The sequence below is a fragment of the Cavia porcellus genome, unplaced genomic scaffold (assembly GCF_034190915.1).
Source record: "Cavia porcellus strain 051 isolate PalLab524CR breed Dunkin Hartley unplaced genomic scaffold, mCavPor4.1 scaffold_2, whole genome shotgun sequence".
NCBI lineage: Eukaryota > Metazoa > Chordata > Mammalia > Rodentia > Caviidae > Cavia > Cavia porcellus.
The window spans coordinates 87,433,585-87,450,456 of record NW_026947485.1 but is presented as its reverse complement, the minus strand read 5'-3'; the positions used below and the strand labels follow the sequence as shown (position 1 = coordinate 87,450,456).

Sequence of the window (16,872 nt, the reverse complement as noted above, 5' to 3'; positions counted from 1 at the left end):
TTTTTTTTTTTTTTTTTTTTTTTTTAAATTGCAGACAAGGTGTCACTAATTTGCCCAGGCTGGCTTGAACTTGGAATATTTCTGCCTCAGCTTTCCAGAGTGCTGTTTCATAAATAAATAAATAGGTTAATGAATCAACTAATTAAGGAGTAGGGGTGTAGATCCATGGAAGAGTGTACAAAGCCCTGAATTCAATCCCCGTCACAGGGTATGTGTGTGTGCGTGCATGCGCGCGCCTACTATTACTGATAAAGAAGTGAGCGCTTTCTCCTTAATACTGGAAACAAGATCATTATATCCACTATCACCACCCTTATTTGATATGAGTTCTTGCCAGTGCAATTAGACAAGACCTGCCTCACCTTCTTGTCCCAAATGCTTATGTGAAGAAAAAGGAGAAAAGGCATGGGGATGCAGGCAGGTTGGTTACATGCAGTTTCATTTATGCTTTTTAAAGTCCTCTAAGTCTGCCATTGCCTCAGACTAGAACTGCAAGCAGTACACATAATGGGGGTGATTCTCAATAGATGAATATTATGCCCCATGAGAAGGACTGTACTTCACAGACTTGTCCTGCTTCCATTCTGTCATCAACAATGTACTGTAATTCATGAAATTTCACATACTTTGATTATAAATTTTGTGTCAAAAAACCACTATGAAGCATTAAAGATGTTCATACCCTCCTAAAGTGTGTGTGTGAGAGAGGTTGTATGTGTGTATAAAAAAGTAAGCAGATATGTAGAAAACTGCTTGGGATGTAGAAAGTTTCAGAATAAGTGCTCAGAACACAAGACAGATATATAAAACTCAATCATATGTTAACATAATAGCAATAAATATGAGGACATGCAAAGATAAAAAATATAATCATTCAAAAAGTGCAAGCCTTAAGCATTAACCTAACAAAATAGGCACAGGACTCGTAGGATAAAAACTACAAAGTGCAAGGAATCAAAGATCTAAATAAGTGGAAAAGCATTGTGGTAAGATTTGGAAAATTCAACTCAGCAAAGTTGTCAATAATTTTCAAATTGATATGCAGGTTCATATCAAAATCCCAGTGAGATTATTTTGTAGGTATGAACTATTATTCTGAATAAAGAATTTGAAGGCAGAGGATCCAGCATTAGTGATATCAATTTTGAAAAAGAAAAAGTGGAATGAATCACTTTACCCACTTTTAAGATTATTGGGGCTGGGGATAGCTCAGCGGCATAAGCGCCTGCCTTGCAAGCGCATGGTCATGAGTTCAATCCCTGGGGCTGGAGATTTAGCTCAGCGGCATAAGCACCTGCCTTGCAAGCGCATGGTCGTAATTCAATCCCCGGTACCAATAAAAAAAGAAAGACTTATTAAGTAGGTCTAATAATCAAGACTGTATAGTATTGGTAGAGGCATACACAGATTAATGGAAAACAATAGAAAAACCAGCAAAGAACTGTAGAACCCAGAACTAAGAAGTAACTAAGGTTTGAGAGTAAAATAAAACTTTGAACATCACCAAATCACAAGAATGCAGAGATCATACATTCTTAGTGAAAATATAAAATGGTACAGTCACTCTAGAGAACAGTTCAGAAGCTTCTTAAAATATGCAATAATTATATAACCTCAAAACTACACACTTGGGCATTTATTTTGAAGCAATAAAAACTTGAATACAGCAATTTTACTTTCAATGGTCAGAAGCTGGAATCAATGCATATATACATTATTGGGTGAATGGTTAAGCAAGCTATACAAACTGCTGGTACATAAAACAACCTAGATCTATTTCCAGAGAATTACTCAAGTGAAAAAAAGCCAATCCAAAAAAAATTATATACTAACTCCATCTACACATTTCTTTTTTTTATTAATTTTTTTTTTTTTTTTTTGTCTTTTTCGGTACCAGGGATCGAACTCACGACTGCCTGCTTGCAAGGCAGGCGCTTATGCTGCTGAGCTAAATCCCCAGCCCCATCTACACATTTCTAAAACATCAAAACTGTAATTAAGAAACAGTAATGGCTGCCAGGGATTAAGGGGGTAAGGGCATAAGGGAAGTAGATGAGCATAAGAAAATACAAGGAATGCTTGTAATGACAGAAATATTCTGCATCTTGATTGTATCAATGTCAAAATCATACTTTTAATATTGTTCTGTAGTTTGTTACTACTGAGGGAAACTGGATGTTACATAAAATTTCTATTTTTAACAACTGTATATGAAACTACATTTATCTAAAAAAATTTCTTAAGGTGCTAGATTAAAGAAAATCGAGGCTGGAGTAATGAAGGATAAAACTAATCAAAATGCAATATAGATATACACCAGTTCTCCAAGATGACTGCAATTACTATGAATCACAAACATAGACTTTCTTATTTTTTTTTTTTTTGTCTTTTTCCTTTTTATCAGTACCAGGGATCGAACTCACGACTGCCTGCTTGCAAGGCAGGTGCTTATGCCGCTGAGCTAAATCCCCAATCCCACAAACATATACTAATAAAACTTTTAAGAAAATCTGGCCTTAAATCATTACCTAGAAATTTAATATTTTTATCAGCACAATGTGAAAATGTTATTTTACCCTAACCAAAGTGCAAAATAGCAAACAAACAAACAAACAAAAAAAGACTTACAGGTTTTACTTCTCTGGGTGGTGAACCATTTCCCACACTTAATGGTGACACTGAGTTTCCTGGGAAAGAAAAACAATTAACAAAAACCAAATTATCATGATTTATCCTGATAATAAAAAGTCCCATAATTGTCTGACATTCAAATAATGGTCATTCCATAACAACCTTATAATTACACTATACATTAAGTAACATCCTGTTTTTCCTAACACTATATAAGGGCTTGAGTAAATCTTTTGACTACTGCTGTTCTATGAACTCTTCCCTATTTAAAAAACAGCAATTCTCAAACTTTTGAACTCAGTACCCCTTCAATACTCATAAAAGTCACTGAAGAGCCCAAAGAGCCTGTTTACATGGCTTATGTTTATCACTATTTATATTAGAAATTAAAACTAAATTTAAAATATTTATTCAAATAAAAATATATTTATATATTGACATAATTTGTTTTTAAAATTTTTCAAAACAAAAAAGTGCTAAAAAGTTTACATTTTTGCACACCTGTTTGACTTAAGACAGCTGGATTCATAATATCTAGAGTATGTATGAGTACCTTTGCATCTGATTTGTCATGTGCTGCTTTGGTTGAAATTTCTGAAGAAATCTAGCCTCACACAGATGACATTGGCAAAATGAGGAGTATTTAATGTCCTGGAATAACTGTGGACACTTGTTTAATGGGTAATTCCAAGTGGCAGCTTAACTGCAGCAAGGACTCTAAACCACGTTACTCTCTTATATTGGAATCAACTGATTTATCCTGACCTTTGAAAAGACCATCAACCATGTGGAATGGAGAAGGTTGGTTCACCCAGTTACACAGAATTGTCAAATGTTGACACATTTCACTATACAATATCATATGTTACTATCACCTGTATCTTACAAGGAAAGATTTAAATATTTGGGTGTGCTCTTAAACTCAGAATGGCAGACACAACTTTCCTACAACCCTGCTTTGCTTAAAAGTTCAAATTTTGTCGTTGGCAATGAAGTACTGTCAGGATGTTCTTAAAGTAACAAGCTAGTTTAGCTAACTCTTTAGAAAATGCTTGGTAAATATCCAAGTCCAAAAAAATCAAAATTTGTCAAACAAAAAGAACGTTTCAAGAAAAAAGTTGGTAACTCAGTCACATTCATACGTTTCATACGTTGGAAGGTTTCATAGTTTTGTGTGCTTCATTACACAAAACAAGAAAAATATCTGTGTATAAGGGTCAAAGTTTAATAAAAATATTCTTTACAGTTTAATTGAAGAAATTGTTAAGTGAAATTGGCACTTCTGGGTTTTATTTGACTGCAGGCTCACAGCAATGAAATCAATGACCATTAGCCCAGGAATGTGCCCTGGCCTTAAACTGAGCTAGAATATAAAGCTAATGCAGCTGACCCATCCTTGCTTTTTCACTCAATGTAAAGTCAGCATGGGAAAAATGGTGAAAAATGTTTTACTATCTTCAAGAAAATGACTGAATTCCCAAGGAAGTCCAGAGGTCCAAGAGTCATACTTTGAGAATTATAGCAACATAATAGTAAAAGATCGTATGTCATATACCTTCAAAGAGGCTAAGTTCTACCAGATCCTGCACTCCTTTAAAAGAATATTAGAATTAGAACAAAGAGAATAATTATATCAAAAGAAACCAGTTAATATCTTATCTGAGTCCTTACTTGCATACAATTTATGCGCTATTTTAAAATACAGCCTTTAGAACACCCACAAAAAAGCCAATGTACTTCCTTTTTACATTCCTAATCCGGTTCTCTTCAGGAGGAAAAATGCTCATCGTGGTCATTCTCCTCTGCGGAATCTTTTCTGTGGTTAATCAAGCCAAAGACAATTGCTTGTAGTTTCTTTTTCCTTCTAATAACTAAATGCAAATGTTGTAAGGTAGTCACTGGCTGTTTCAGTTATTAGCCCACTGATGTGTAGTCACAATGTGTAATCAAAATAGAGTGAAATGTTGGTAAGAAACAAATTGCAGTCAGTCTCCCTCAATGTGCTCTCCTTATGGCTTCTAAACACACTCTTCCCTTCGTACTTCCCACTCTGTGAAGCAGTGCTGGAAGCCCTCTTTGTTGTCTTTAGGTGGGGTGATCAAAAATACAGTGACTGCTGCTGCTGAGTGTCATCCAGTGGAAAGGCAGGTGGTAAAAGGCTGTCCACATCCACCTTATGCACAGCGCCACACAGTGACTTCTGGCTCTTCTTGGAAGCCAATATGGCCATGAAACGTATTTTGAGGTGATTCAAGATAGCAAGGTGGTTGTGATAGGGCAACTAAAGACATTCATGAAAAAGGACTTCCAGAACTGTTTCAGAAAGAGGCAAGAATGTTGGGATAAGTGCATTTGAAGCAATGGGAAGTATTCTGATGGGAATTAATGATGATGTGCCTTTTGCCGTAATAAGTTTTTTAAACATTTAAGAATTCACTGTATTTTTATACTGTGTATATATTATTAACATACTTTCTTGTGATCAGTCAGAGAAATTATCAGAATCAAGAAGTAGAGTCAGGTGTGGTGAACTCCTGTAATCCCAGCACTTGGGAGGCTGAGATAAGAGGATCAAATTTAAGACCAGCTTGGGCTATAAAGTGAGCTCAAGGCCAGCCTGAGCTGCATAGTGAGACCCTGTCTCAAAAAGACACACACACAAAGAAAGAAAGTTTAAAACAGTGTGACAGTGCATGCTTCTTATCCCTTATTCCTGGAGGCTGAAGCAGGAGGATGGCAAGTTAAAACCCAGCCTAGATAATTCAGTGACTTAAGAAGACGGTTTCTTCTTAAATTTAAAAAAAAAAAAATGAAAAACAGGCAAGTTACGCAGCTCAATACAAAAGCGTTGGGTTCAATCCCCAGAAGTAACGCCCTCCCTCTAACATTGATGGCCAGTGGTTTACACTCACCTGTCTTTCTATTTTCTTTGGGTCCAACCACTTCACCATTGATGCCACCAGTATTTGAAGACAGCGAATTGTCTTCCTGACTAGCTAAATACTGTCTGGTCTTCTCACAAAGCAAAAAATTGTTTTCATTTTCGTTCTCTGGATTTTTCAACCTGAAATTAGGATGATTTTGATGTCCTCCAGTAGTTCTTAAAGAATCGTGTGATGGAGGCTTGACTTCATTTTTTTCAAAATTAAATGGCTCTGTCATTTGACAAGTAGATGCTTCCAAGTTTCTTGACATTATATTAAGTGGTAAGTCTAAGGAAAGAAATATATTTAAGAAGCAACTTAAGATTACAAAAGTAAAACTGCAGGCAGGGAGGTGACTTATTTCAAGTATTTATGTAAAAGGTAATTTCCATAAACTATTCCAAAGTACATTTAACTCTGACATTAAAACCTGGCCTAAAGGCACAAGAGAAAAATTCTCTCTGTATAAGTACAAGCTTCAAGGTTAAAAGAATTCAACAACAAACCAACAAAAGACATTTAAAAAGTAATCTCCGAGTTCCACACTAGTGCTTGCACTTAAGAGCTTGTGAAGCACCAGAAATGAAGAGGTCTTTCATGTTTTAAAAAAGGACTTCCCATTGAAAACCTACATCTTATTGTGAAATAGAAGCTGTTGTTTGACTCAGGCTCTTCTGTGCACACGCCCTCCCTTCCTCCCTGTCCCTGTCCCTCTGCTTTTGCCTTTTCCCCCTGCCATGAACTACTGGCCCTCTGTCATGTGACACCCTGTGTTGGAAAAAAAAAAAAAATCAGGCCATCACTTACCTTTCTACCCTCTCAGAACCATTCTATCTTCTACTTTCATGCTACGCCAAGTCCTTGAAAACACTAAACCTCTACCCACAATGCCTTCACTTTCCTGCCCATCGCTGACAATTCATCTCAGCTGATCCCTATCCTCCATGGTTTTCTCAAACACCATTTTGATAACCTCCAGCTGAATTTCCTTAGTTTACAGCTTGTGCTTATTCCCTTTAATGATCTGCATGCTTTCATGTTTAATTTGTTTCAAAGTGTCCCAAGAAACTTTATTCAGAAACGATGGTAGTTCTTGCAGAATAACAAATTTCCTGTCCTGGGGGAAATCATTTGAACTAGTAACTGATTTTATCTGTAAATTGGAGGCAAAATTTCTACCTATTCTCCCTACTCAAAGGATAAAAAGGTTAATGAGAGCTGAGTAATAAATAATGCATAAATTGTTAACATGGTCTTGAACAAAAAAATAAATTTTTGCTCTTACTCTCACACAACTTCCATCTTATTTCCTGTTTCAGAAATTAGGTATATCCTAATCCAGTAACAATACATAAAAATAAAATTTATAAAGAAACACACAGGCACCCTCAAAGGTGCAGCACTCACGGGCCCAGATCCTGGGAAGATTCCTAACAGAAAATCTCCAGGCTGGCAAGTATGGCAGGACACCCAGCAGCTGCTAAGGAAGTACACCTGTACCAACAGGCCTGCCTCATTTGAAGGAACAGGTTGAGAACCACAATAGTGTGCATAATTGGAGGAGGGGGCGGCTGACATGTCACATTCGAAAAGTAAATAACCTTGACGGTGGTGGTGGTGGGGAGGAACTGAGCACTGAGTAACTCTACCTCTGTACAAGAACTACTTTGCATTACAATACTAGAGTAATTACCAGAATAGAATCATAATGCCTCAATTGAAAACACGGCACACAGACAACATCAAAATGACAAAACCAAGCCCAAGTGAGCCCTGGGTTTGTCTCAATTACAAACATCCAGTCAGATGTATACACAAAATGGACATATAAGATAAAAATTACACAGGTTGAAAATAAAACTAAAACAGATGCTATGCTAATAACCAAAATTAAGGTGAAAACAGCAGATCAAATAGATCTCAAGGTAGAAAATGTTGAGACAAAATATACACACATATACACACACTTTATACGGATAAAAGAAACACACTTAAGGAAAAACAGAAACAGATTAGCAGCCAGAAATCTGAGTCATAATAGTGTCACTTTGATATGAAGGAAGCAAAACTGGATGAGAAATTCAATCTACAATGACAAAGACACACTGGCCTTGAACACAAACTAATAAAACAGGAAACAAGCAGCGATATGGAGTGTTTTTGTAACAATAAAATTGATCTAAGAGGGATCAATACAATATTCACCTTTCCACTGAGCATATACTAAAGAGAACACATTAACTCCAAAAGCGTAAATATCATATAGGCCCTATCCATATTTCAATATTTATATTTACATTTATGTGAAGTTTCAAAGTGGCAAAATATCGAAAAGGTGATGACAGCAAACATGACTACAAAAACAATTAAGACTTTATGAAAATGATTTTAATAGAGCAGAAAGTATCACCCCAAAGATGACAAATTTGATCTTTGCAGGCACAGGATAAATTGCCACCATCTGTGCAGCCAGCAGGCCTGAAAGGGCAACTGGAGATTAAGAAAAATCTAAAAGGAAAGCTGGGATTAGGTGGGACCTGACCTCTCTGTTTGTAGCTTGGCATAACTAACGTCATCTTGTGCCCTGTATTTGACCCACAAGAGTGAAAGACTACTTAGGGTACAAGTCCCAGGAGAAAAGCAGAATGAGCTGCACCCACAAGAGAAAAATAAACCTGCTCAACATAGAAGCAGGATACAGGTGTCAACTAAAAATTAATGTAAGATTCTAGCTAAATTGTTTCCAACAGGATGTCTTTTTGTGGTTTTGTTTTAAAAACTCTAACTTTCCAGTTCAGTGCCACTGGTTTGGACTCTGAAACAGGGGTCCATGGGTGGTAGCAGAGCTCAGCCAATAAAATTCCAAATTTACCAATTTGGCTGCTTGGATTCCTATATTGTTAATGAACCCATTTCATCTCATGGAGAGGCAGAACCACCCAGCATAGTCTATATCTTTATTCATACACAGTTAAAGGGGGGGAATGCATGTCAGAGTCAAAAGTGCAGGTCTCAGTGTTTTGCTAGGAACAGTGAAAGTGAAACATTCTCAGAGGTATCTACGCAGAAGTTAACAGTCAGGATCACCAAGGACAGACACCTGCTGGGCTGGCCCTGCTCTAGTCCCAAAGAGTTTGCCAACCTCCACCTCAGCAGCTCTCCACAACAAATAGTAAAGACATCAGGGTACCATAGCAGAGACTGTGCTTCACTGACCCAAATGCCATGTTTAGCCTCAGACTTGCCAACCATCATTAGTTATAATACTGCCCATAGTCAAAGTTCTTCTGAGTGCAACTCCTAAGAAAGTGCCACCATTTCTTAAGGAAAAGGGTCAGATTTCGCTGGTGGGGTCCTTTAACCCTCTTATAACTCTTGGTGTAAATTTTTTAAAAATTCAAGCTGAAATAATTATCTATTATTTACTTCCTAGAACGGGTAAAATTTAAAATACCTATCATTACTGAGATAAAATTAAGAATGTGTATTTTTTTCTGGGAAACTGTGTGTGTTCCTAAAAGTATTCTCCATTGACTTGGTAACTGCTTCTAAAATTTCATTAAAATAATCCAAACAAAAACATACTGCTTGTACAACTGGATGTATAAATGTTATTTAAAAAGTCAAAGAGGTATGATACTCTACTAGAAAAAGTACTAAACTATCATTTGGAATACTAGCTTCTAAACAAATTATAAAATGTTAAAATGTAAATGAAAAAATCATAAGAAAATTGTATATTCAATATAATTGTAATTGCAAAAATTACATACATGTTAAAATGAACAAAAATTCACTAAATTTTAAATAACATGTATTCTAGAGATGAATGTTCAGGAATTAATTTTCAGTCTTTTTCACAGTACAAATTGTATCTAGGATAAACTGCTTTTATAGAATAAGTTCCTTTTTCTAAAAAACATATTTAATTCTAACCCAAGTAAAGGGACCATAGTAATAGCTAAACCATAACATTACAGTACAGTCACAGGCTTCTCAAAACAGTGACTCTGGAGCCAGCTTTTCATAACTTGTCCTGATATAGGAGGCTGCTAGTTAATCCAGGCAGCTCCTCACACCTTGCATCACTGCGACCTAGAGACAGGTTTGTCTTCTAAATGACTTCAAGATGCTAGAACATGTGAATCATGTCTTACTTTAAAATTTAAAAAACCCTTGTCTTCTCACAGCAACCAGTATGGTGTTTTGTAAAATGAGGCATTCAAAATAAATTTGAAGGATAAAAACTTATGTTTTCATGACAACCTGGAGAGGGAAAATAAAGCTTACTGATGAAAAGGTATAAGCAGTCTTAAACGGAGAGTCAGATTATGTCATATTTACCAAAACTTAAGGGTAACACCTCATGCCTTCCCAACTTCCCAAATTCAAAACTCTGTAAATATATTTGACCTTAATAAAATTAATCTTAAACTCACTGTGAAACAGCCTTAGAGCAGAAAATAAATAGAATTTAAGCTTAAAAGAACATCCACCTGTGGTGGACTGGTTTAAATTGAAACGTACTTTACTGCCTCAATGTATTTAGAAACTTCCATTATGATGTCCATGCAAACACATATTCAGACTTATTTTAAAACTAAATGCTGCTAACTTTATTTGGGGACAGCTAATGGACTGTGTGTGTGTGTGTGTGTGTGTGTGTGTGTGTGTATGAACCAACTGAACCTGTTGCTGCCTGTGACCACTTTTCAATTATGAGACACCAGGGTATTCTCTTTCCTTCAGGTCTTTCACCTAGTGATACAATGCCTTCTAAATCTTGCGCAATTCTAGACTTTAGTCAGTCAGAGACCCTCCACATATATCACTCAAAAGTGAGGGCAAAATTTGAGATGTGGCCTCATGGCCAGTAAACAGTAAAGTCACTGTTCTCTATTCCTAACTTCAAACTGGCTTTTAAAGAAAGCAGCAAGCTTGCTGTGAGTTCAAGTAAAATTCTCTGTCTCCTAACATCTTCTGAAACTTAATTTTTTAATTCATCAGACCACTAACCTGACACTTTTTATTTACAGTTCTATAATTTTTTAAAGTGGTATTTGGCTCATGCTTGCTAGGCAAGCAATTTACCTCTGAGCTACATTCCCGGTTTGTTTTTTGAACCAGTGTCTCACTACATTGTTCAGTCTGGTGTCTAACTTGTAATCCTCCTGACTCAGCCTTCCCCAAGTAGCTGCAATTAGGTGTGTGCCACTAAGCTCAGCTGAGTTCTATGAATTTTAACACATACATAGATTTATGTGTAAGCTCCACAAACACGACACAAAGAGGCTTTTAAGTTCAAATTGTAACATTTAAAAGCATTTGTAAGACTTCACATATATCGCATGTACCGTGTATGTACTTAACATTACCCTATGTTAACCACCTAGCATACTTAGATCTCAAGTGGGACCCCCTGTGGAATACTATCTTCCCACCACAGGCTGCAGACTTTTGAAACCCATAGAGAGATACGTATGGCGGGGTGCCAGTTATTGCTACAAGAGTTACAAGCTAACAGCAGTTTTAAATAAAGCAATTCCTTTCATACATGATCCAATATTTTTATATCTACTAGTGATTAATAATACTGTATTTTATCATTTCAGAATCCTTATCTAAGGAAGAGGCTGGTTTGAATGGTCTCCAAAGTTCTTTGTTAAAAGGACCCTTATGTTCTCATGATTTGGAATCACTAATTTCTCTGGTACTACTGATAAAAATGAGGCGTAGAAGAGATAAGAACTCAAGCAATTTAGCCAGACTTCATCTCAAAGTAAAATTTATAAGGACTGGGGACGTAGTTCAGCAATGAAGCACTTGCCGGGCTCAGGTGAGACTCTCATTCAAACATTGGTATAGAAAAAAAAAATCTCCAAAGCCCAGCCCCTCCTCTCCACCTCAGTACTAGGGATCCAACCCAGGGCCTTGAGCATGACTGAGCATGCTATCTCCTGCCCCTTATTTTTACACACACTCATGCAAAAAAAAAAAAAAAAAAAGTTTTCCTCTGACAAGGAACTACTGTGCATATTTAAAATGCATATACTTTAAGTATTACAGTATTTATTTATTCCCCAGAATGAAGGAAATTGGGAAACTGAATAACTTGTTAACCCCAACCCCACTCCACCCCCACTTTTCTCAGCTGAGAAGAAAATCCAGGTCAGATCCCCTAGCTGTGCAATTCTGCAATACCCTGGTATCCCACCAAGGGAACTAAAAGCACGTGCTCTAACTGCAGAGGCATCACAGGGCAAACATAGCAGGGGTCACCGAAAAGCCAACTCAAAAGCACACAGCAGGCACACAGCAGACACACCTCAAAACACTCCTTAAGTGACCCAGCGCCCACTCATGTCTAAGTGAACTCAGCTGTGCACCTTCCTCACCTCCCTTAGGTGGTATTAAGAGGAAAGGCGTTAATATTGCTTCCACTCTAGCTGAGCTGCTGAGTTACACGAAAGCACTGAACCCACAAACAAGTAGTGCTATTTCCAAACCCACTGCAGGGGCCCTGCTTGCCTACACCCCTCTTACTCCATCTTTCCCCCCTCCAACCAATACAGAATCCATCCATCCTAAAACTCCCTGTCCTAGACCTGTCCTCTCCAGCCTGCGCTCCAAGGTCTCCTCGGCCGGTCCATCTTTTCTCCACTTCCTGGCTTCGCAAGCGTTCAGGGCCCAACTTCAACGCCCACTCTCAACGTCCAGGGCCCAACGCCCGGCAGCCAACGCCCGAGGCCTCTGAGCCCTCAGGGTACCCCCTCCCTGCTCCGATGCTGGGGACCCAGACCTGGAAAGAGGTGGAAGTGCCGCAGGCCCCACCAGTCTCCGAAGGCTAGTGGTGGCAGCGACTGTCAGGACCAGGAGCCCGGCGATCCAGGTTCCCTCCCGACCTCTTGCCTCTCTTGCTTCGCTTCAAATGCCCATCTGGGCCTGTAGGGTCCCGCGCTGCGCCTGCGCAGTCTGCGCCCACGTGAGCCCTCGCCGTCCCAGCCCTCAGGGAGACTTGCAGCGCGCTTGCGCGGGACGGGTGGCATAGGCAGGGAAACTGTGTTCGCTTCTCTTGTAGTCAGTGGGAGCTCCGTGGGCACGTTTTGAATGCAAAGACGCCGTCTTTGCTTTGTAAAAGTAATCTGAGTCGCTTGAGCCACTTAAAAGTCTTTCAGGGCTTTCCCAAAGTCATCCACTGTTTCTGCTGGTTCTGGAAACTAAAGTTTATATTCACTCAGAAATTATCCAGGTCCACACCCTCACCCCCACTTTGTATCTTTTCTGAGGTGGGATCCCATCCAGGCTCCCACCTTCCATTTTCTTAGCATGTCTCTCTCCTCAGGCTCATGTTGGAAGCACTAGTTTCTCAGGTTTTCCTTGTTTGCTGGCCAGACAGTTCCCAGGAGTACCCCTCGGGTTTTTTTTTTTTTTTTTGTTGTTGTTGTTGTTGTTTTTTTTTTTTTTTTTTTTTTTTTCCTTTTTGAGGTAGGGTTTCACTACACTGTTCAGGCTGGACTTGAACTCACCTGGTAGCCCAGGTGGGCCTCGAACTTGGAATGACCCTCTTGCCTCAGCCTCTCGAGTGCTGAGATTATCAGTGTGCATCACCCCAACCGGCCTGGTTAGGCTTTTTGTGGGATGCTCCATTATTGAAACTTGCCTAATGGCGTACTAACGTAGGAATAGAGTTATGCGGTATTGGAAAGAGGAGGTAAAGTGCCATTTTTGTTGTATGCCAAACGTACAACCTATGCACTTGTTTTATGACGATGTTGGACCTGGTCATCTTGCTGAGGTATTAATTGCTAGAAATGATTCCTGTAGTTACCTCCCTTTCATAGCAAATACTTTGGAAGGAAGCCATTATGTGAAGCCCACATCTGAGTAGGGTGCATAGACACGTCCTAGGATATAGTATACATTTCTTGCTCCAAACTTGCAATCAGATCTCCTAACTTTTCAGTCCAGATAACTGTAGGTGGAAAATGATAGATATAGTCAGGAGAGAAGGGGGTGCCTCAGGTGGTCATCATAGGCCTTTTAATGGGTAGAATGATTGCTTGCCTCTCCCCATGCTGGAAATCAAGCCTGAGTTCTTATAACGTTAAGGCAAGAACTCTACCATCGAGCTACACCCCCAGCCCTGAGCCTCTTAATTAAAAAAAGTACCATGAGCTTATTCTGATATTTATAAATTCAGATACAGGATGGTAGTACCTTTACTTTTTCAGTTTTATGTTTTCTTTTTTTTTTTTATAGTGGAAAACTTGGTTCCCAAAGACATTTATATGCTTAATGTCAATTGTAAACTGAGAAATGTTTCTGAAATAATATTCATTACTGGCAAATGAGTAGTGAAACTAAAAGAAAGTAAAGTTTATCACTTTTTGTCCTTGTAGTAATATACCTCATTAGGAATGTTTGGTTGTTATCTTAAAGCCAAATCATTTCTTTACTGTCACAAACAGTCTAATTTCTAAAGTGCGTTTTTTAACACAGCATCTTCATCTGAGGTGGGAGATGCCAATTCTTAAAGAGAACAAAAGAATTAGAGGGCGTTGTGGTTTTTTCCCCCTAGCAATTAATATGAAAAGAAATGCACAGAACAAGTACTATTTTACTTCACAAACTTTTGACGCATCCTAATTATTTCCACTCCGAAGCTCTAAGAGGTCGCAAACTAAACAACGTCGCTTCACTGGTCGAAAACTTGCAGTCTCCACAGGCAGCAGCTGCTCGCCTTCGTTCTGCGGGCTGATCCTGGCAACGCTATTTAGCACCCCTCTTAGGGCCTTGCAAAGTGCTGGGATCCCCAGCCCGGAGACCTTCGTAGGAGATGAGGCGACAGCAGTTTATTAGTAAACAATGGCACTTGCTGCCTGAGGACCCGTGGAGATGAACTGTGGAAGGGACAGTAGGCAGGCTGCACCTGCTGACTCCGCCCACCTCCACCAGGTGAGACTTCTGCGCCTCAGTGCCGGAAAGCTGGTTTCGAATTGTTTTATTATTTTATGCCCTTGACTCACAAGAGGGTGGACCAACGGGTGAGGAAGCAATCTATCCAGTGGGCGCGCCCTACTGAAAGAAACCAGCCACTTGGATCGGGAGAGGCGTAAGCGGCCGGACTGGACTGGGGACAGAGCTGGCGCACCAGGTCGCGGGGGCGGTGGCGCCCAGCTAGGCGTAGCGCCAGCCGATTCTCCCCGAGGCTGGGAAGCCTGAGGCCGCCAGACGCTGGCCCCGCCCACTGCGGACAGGTTACCCAGGTGCGTTGCGTCACGCCTTCTGCACCGCGATGATTGGTTTACCCAGGAAATCCCGCCCCCTCAGCTGTAGCCGGGCCGCCTTCGGCGGCGCCGCCATCTTTGTTGATGTGTCAGCTCAGAGGGGGTTTTGGCGAGAGGCGTCGGTGGAGAGAGCCAGGGAATTGTCTGTATCCTCGCCGCTGTCTTTTCCGCCCACTCGTGGTCTGGCGGTCCCCGCCAAGGAGAAGTTGACCCTCTAGCCAGTGTGCCAGAGGTCCCGTTAAGGTGCGGCCTGAGGCTTGGAGAAGTGCGGTGAGTGCCTTCGGGGCCCCCACCGCGGACTAGCGAGGCGTGGCGGCTGGGCTGGGACCTCTCGCGCCGCTCGGCTGCCCCAGGGCGGGGACGAGCTTCCTGCCTGCGTCCCCTCCGGGTTCTCTCGGTGAGGGGGGAGGGGGGCTTAGCACAAACGCTGGGGAACGAGCTCTGGAGCCCCTTCGTCCCCGCGCGTCTCGCCTACGGCCGCGGCGCGGGGCCTCGGGGCTGTGTCTCGAGAGCTGAGCTTAGCGACCGCGTTTGGGCCGATTGCCTGGGCTGCAGCTGGGCATCGCTGCTCAGCTCCGCCTGCACGGGGACATTCGATAGACTCGGTCACCTATTTCACTTTTTGTTTCGAAGTTGACTCTGTTTAATGCTGTGGCGACTTTTTAATCTCCTTCCAAACACTTTCATGATGTGCTCTTAGGTTGGAAATGATTCTTTAGGGTCTGGATAAGAGCGGTACTATTCTGTTTTTGTTACTTTTTTTTTTTAAACGAGAACATCGAGGCATTTCATAAACCTTCGTGGTAAAGAAGGAATTTCAAATTGTATCTCCATCAATTGTGTGAATGATTCCCAAGTAGCGTTCCTGGGGGAGCAGTGCAGGTGTAATTATCGCTCAGCTGTTAACAGTTTAAGCAACTTCAGCGAGTAATCGCATCTTTATTTCCTTAGGATGCTTGTGAGATCTCAGAGTCTTCTTTGACTGATAGAAGAGTACAGTAGAAATGTTGCAAGGGACCAGGTCCTTCGCAGTTTTCCTGCGTGTGAGTGATGTTCCTTTGACGCCCAGCATTTTTATTTCTTCCCAAATGATAAGGCAGGGTGCTTTTCTAAGGGAAATGTGTAGTCCGTCAGTGGAACAGTGTCTCAAGAGAGGTGCTGGTGGTCATTACAAGAAAATTTAATCTGCTATAAATGTTTAGGTATGTTAGCTGTGAGTGTGGCTTTCTCAATTATTAATTCCCAATTATTATTTGCAATGTTGAGCTTGTGGGAAAGATGAAGGTTGAATGGACATTGATAATAAAACTGAAGTATTTTTGTGCTTAAAGTGTGCTCTTCACTATGCAGCTCCGCACATTTTAGTTTTTAATTCATTACCCAGACTAAAAAACAGTAATGATTGACCCGTTTTTTTCTTTTTATGTTATCTGAAATTCAGTGAAATATCAAGTAGTTCTTAAATGTTGTATTATTAAAATCCCCCCTCGTTAGACTTAATGCCTGTTGCTGTAATCACTTGAGTGTAATCACAGTTTGCTTCTTCCTTGTCACTCTCACTCTGCTGGGGATTGAACCCAGGACTTTCCTCAAGCAAGTGCTCCCACTCTTAACTAAAAATCCATTTTATAGCATCATAGGTTTAATTAGTGAAGAATCTCCCAGAAGATACTTGGGTTATGTATTTTTTTCATTTAATTCAGATAACTGCGTGTAGATTTAAGACTTCTTTTAAACAGAGATTCCATAGATGTCATTTGCATTTCAGAATATTTATTTTCAGGTAATTAAGTAGAGTGGCACGCGGCACAGTGATCACTCTTGAATCTTTTAGTTCCTTCATAAAAAGCAGTCCTTTGATGCTGTACGGTGACAACATAGCTGATTATAATTTAGTATATTCATTTTGTAACCATGCATTTATAGCTACATGCCGACATTGTCAACAATGCAGTATATTCAGCTCTTTAAGCATGAAAATGGCCATAGTTAGAAATTGCGAAAACCATTTTTCCCTTTGTAAGATGGTA

At 40.0% G+C, this 16,872-nt stretch overlaps 2 protein-coding genes across 6 annotated transcripts in view; one reads left to right on the top strand and one right to left on the bottom strand.

Annotated features, from left to right (window-relative positions):
* Tdrd1 (tudor domain containing 1) overlaps positions 1-12,540 on the bottom strand; it is a 41,354-nt gene extending 28,814 nt beyond the window's left edge. For all 3 annotated transcript variants that reach the window (XM_063244770.1, XM_063244772.1, XM_063244771.1), the window contains exons 1-3: positions 12,355-12,540; positions 5,544-5,843; positions 2,629-2,687 (exon numbers count right to left, since the gene is read on the bottom strand). In XM_063244770.1, the coding sequence (XP_063100840.1) occupies positions 2,629-2,687; positions 5,544-5,826 (342 nt within the window). In that variant the 5' untranslated portion in view covers positions 5,827-5,843; positions 12,355-12,540. The remainder of the gene's footprint in view (positions 1-2,628; positions 2,688-5,543; positions 5,844-12,354) is intronic.
* A 1,702-nt stretch (positions 12,541-14,242) lies between these two features.
* Ccdc186 (coiled-coil domain containing 186) overlaps positions 14,243-16,872 on the top strand; it is a 46,257-nt gene continuing 43,627 nt past the window's right edge. The window contains exon 1 of one of the 3 annotated variants that reach the window (XM_063244775.1): positions 14,243-14,510. The gene's annotated coding sequence lies outside the window, so the exon portion shown is untranslated. Of the gene's footprint in view, positions 14,511-14,892; positions 15,113-16,872 lie in introns of those variants that run through there. The other 2 variants (XM_063244774.1, XM_063244773.1) reach the window with 2 other exon arrangements.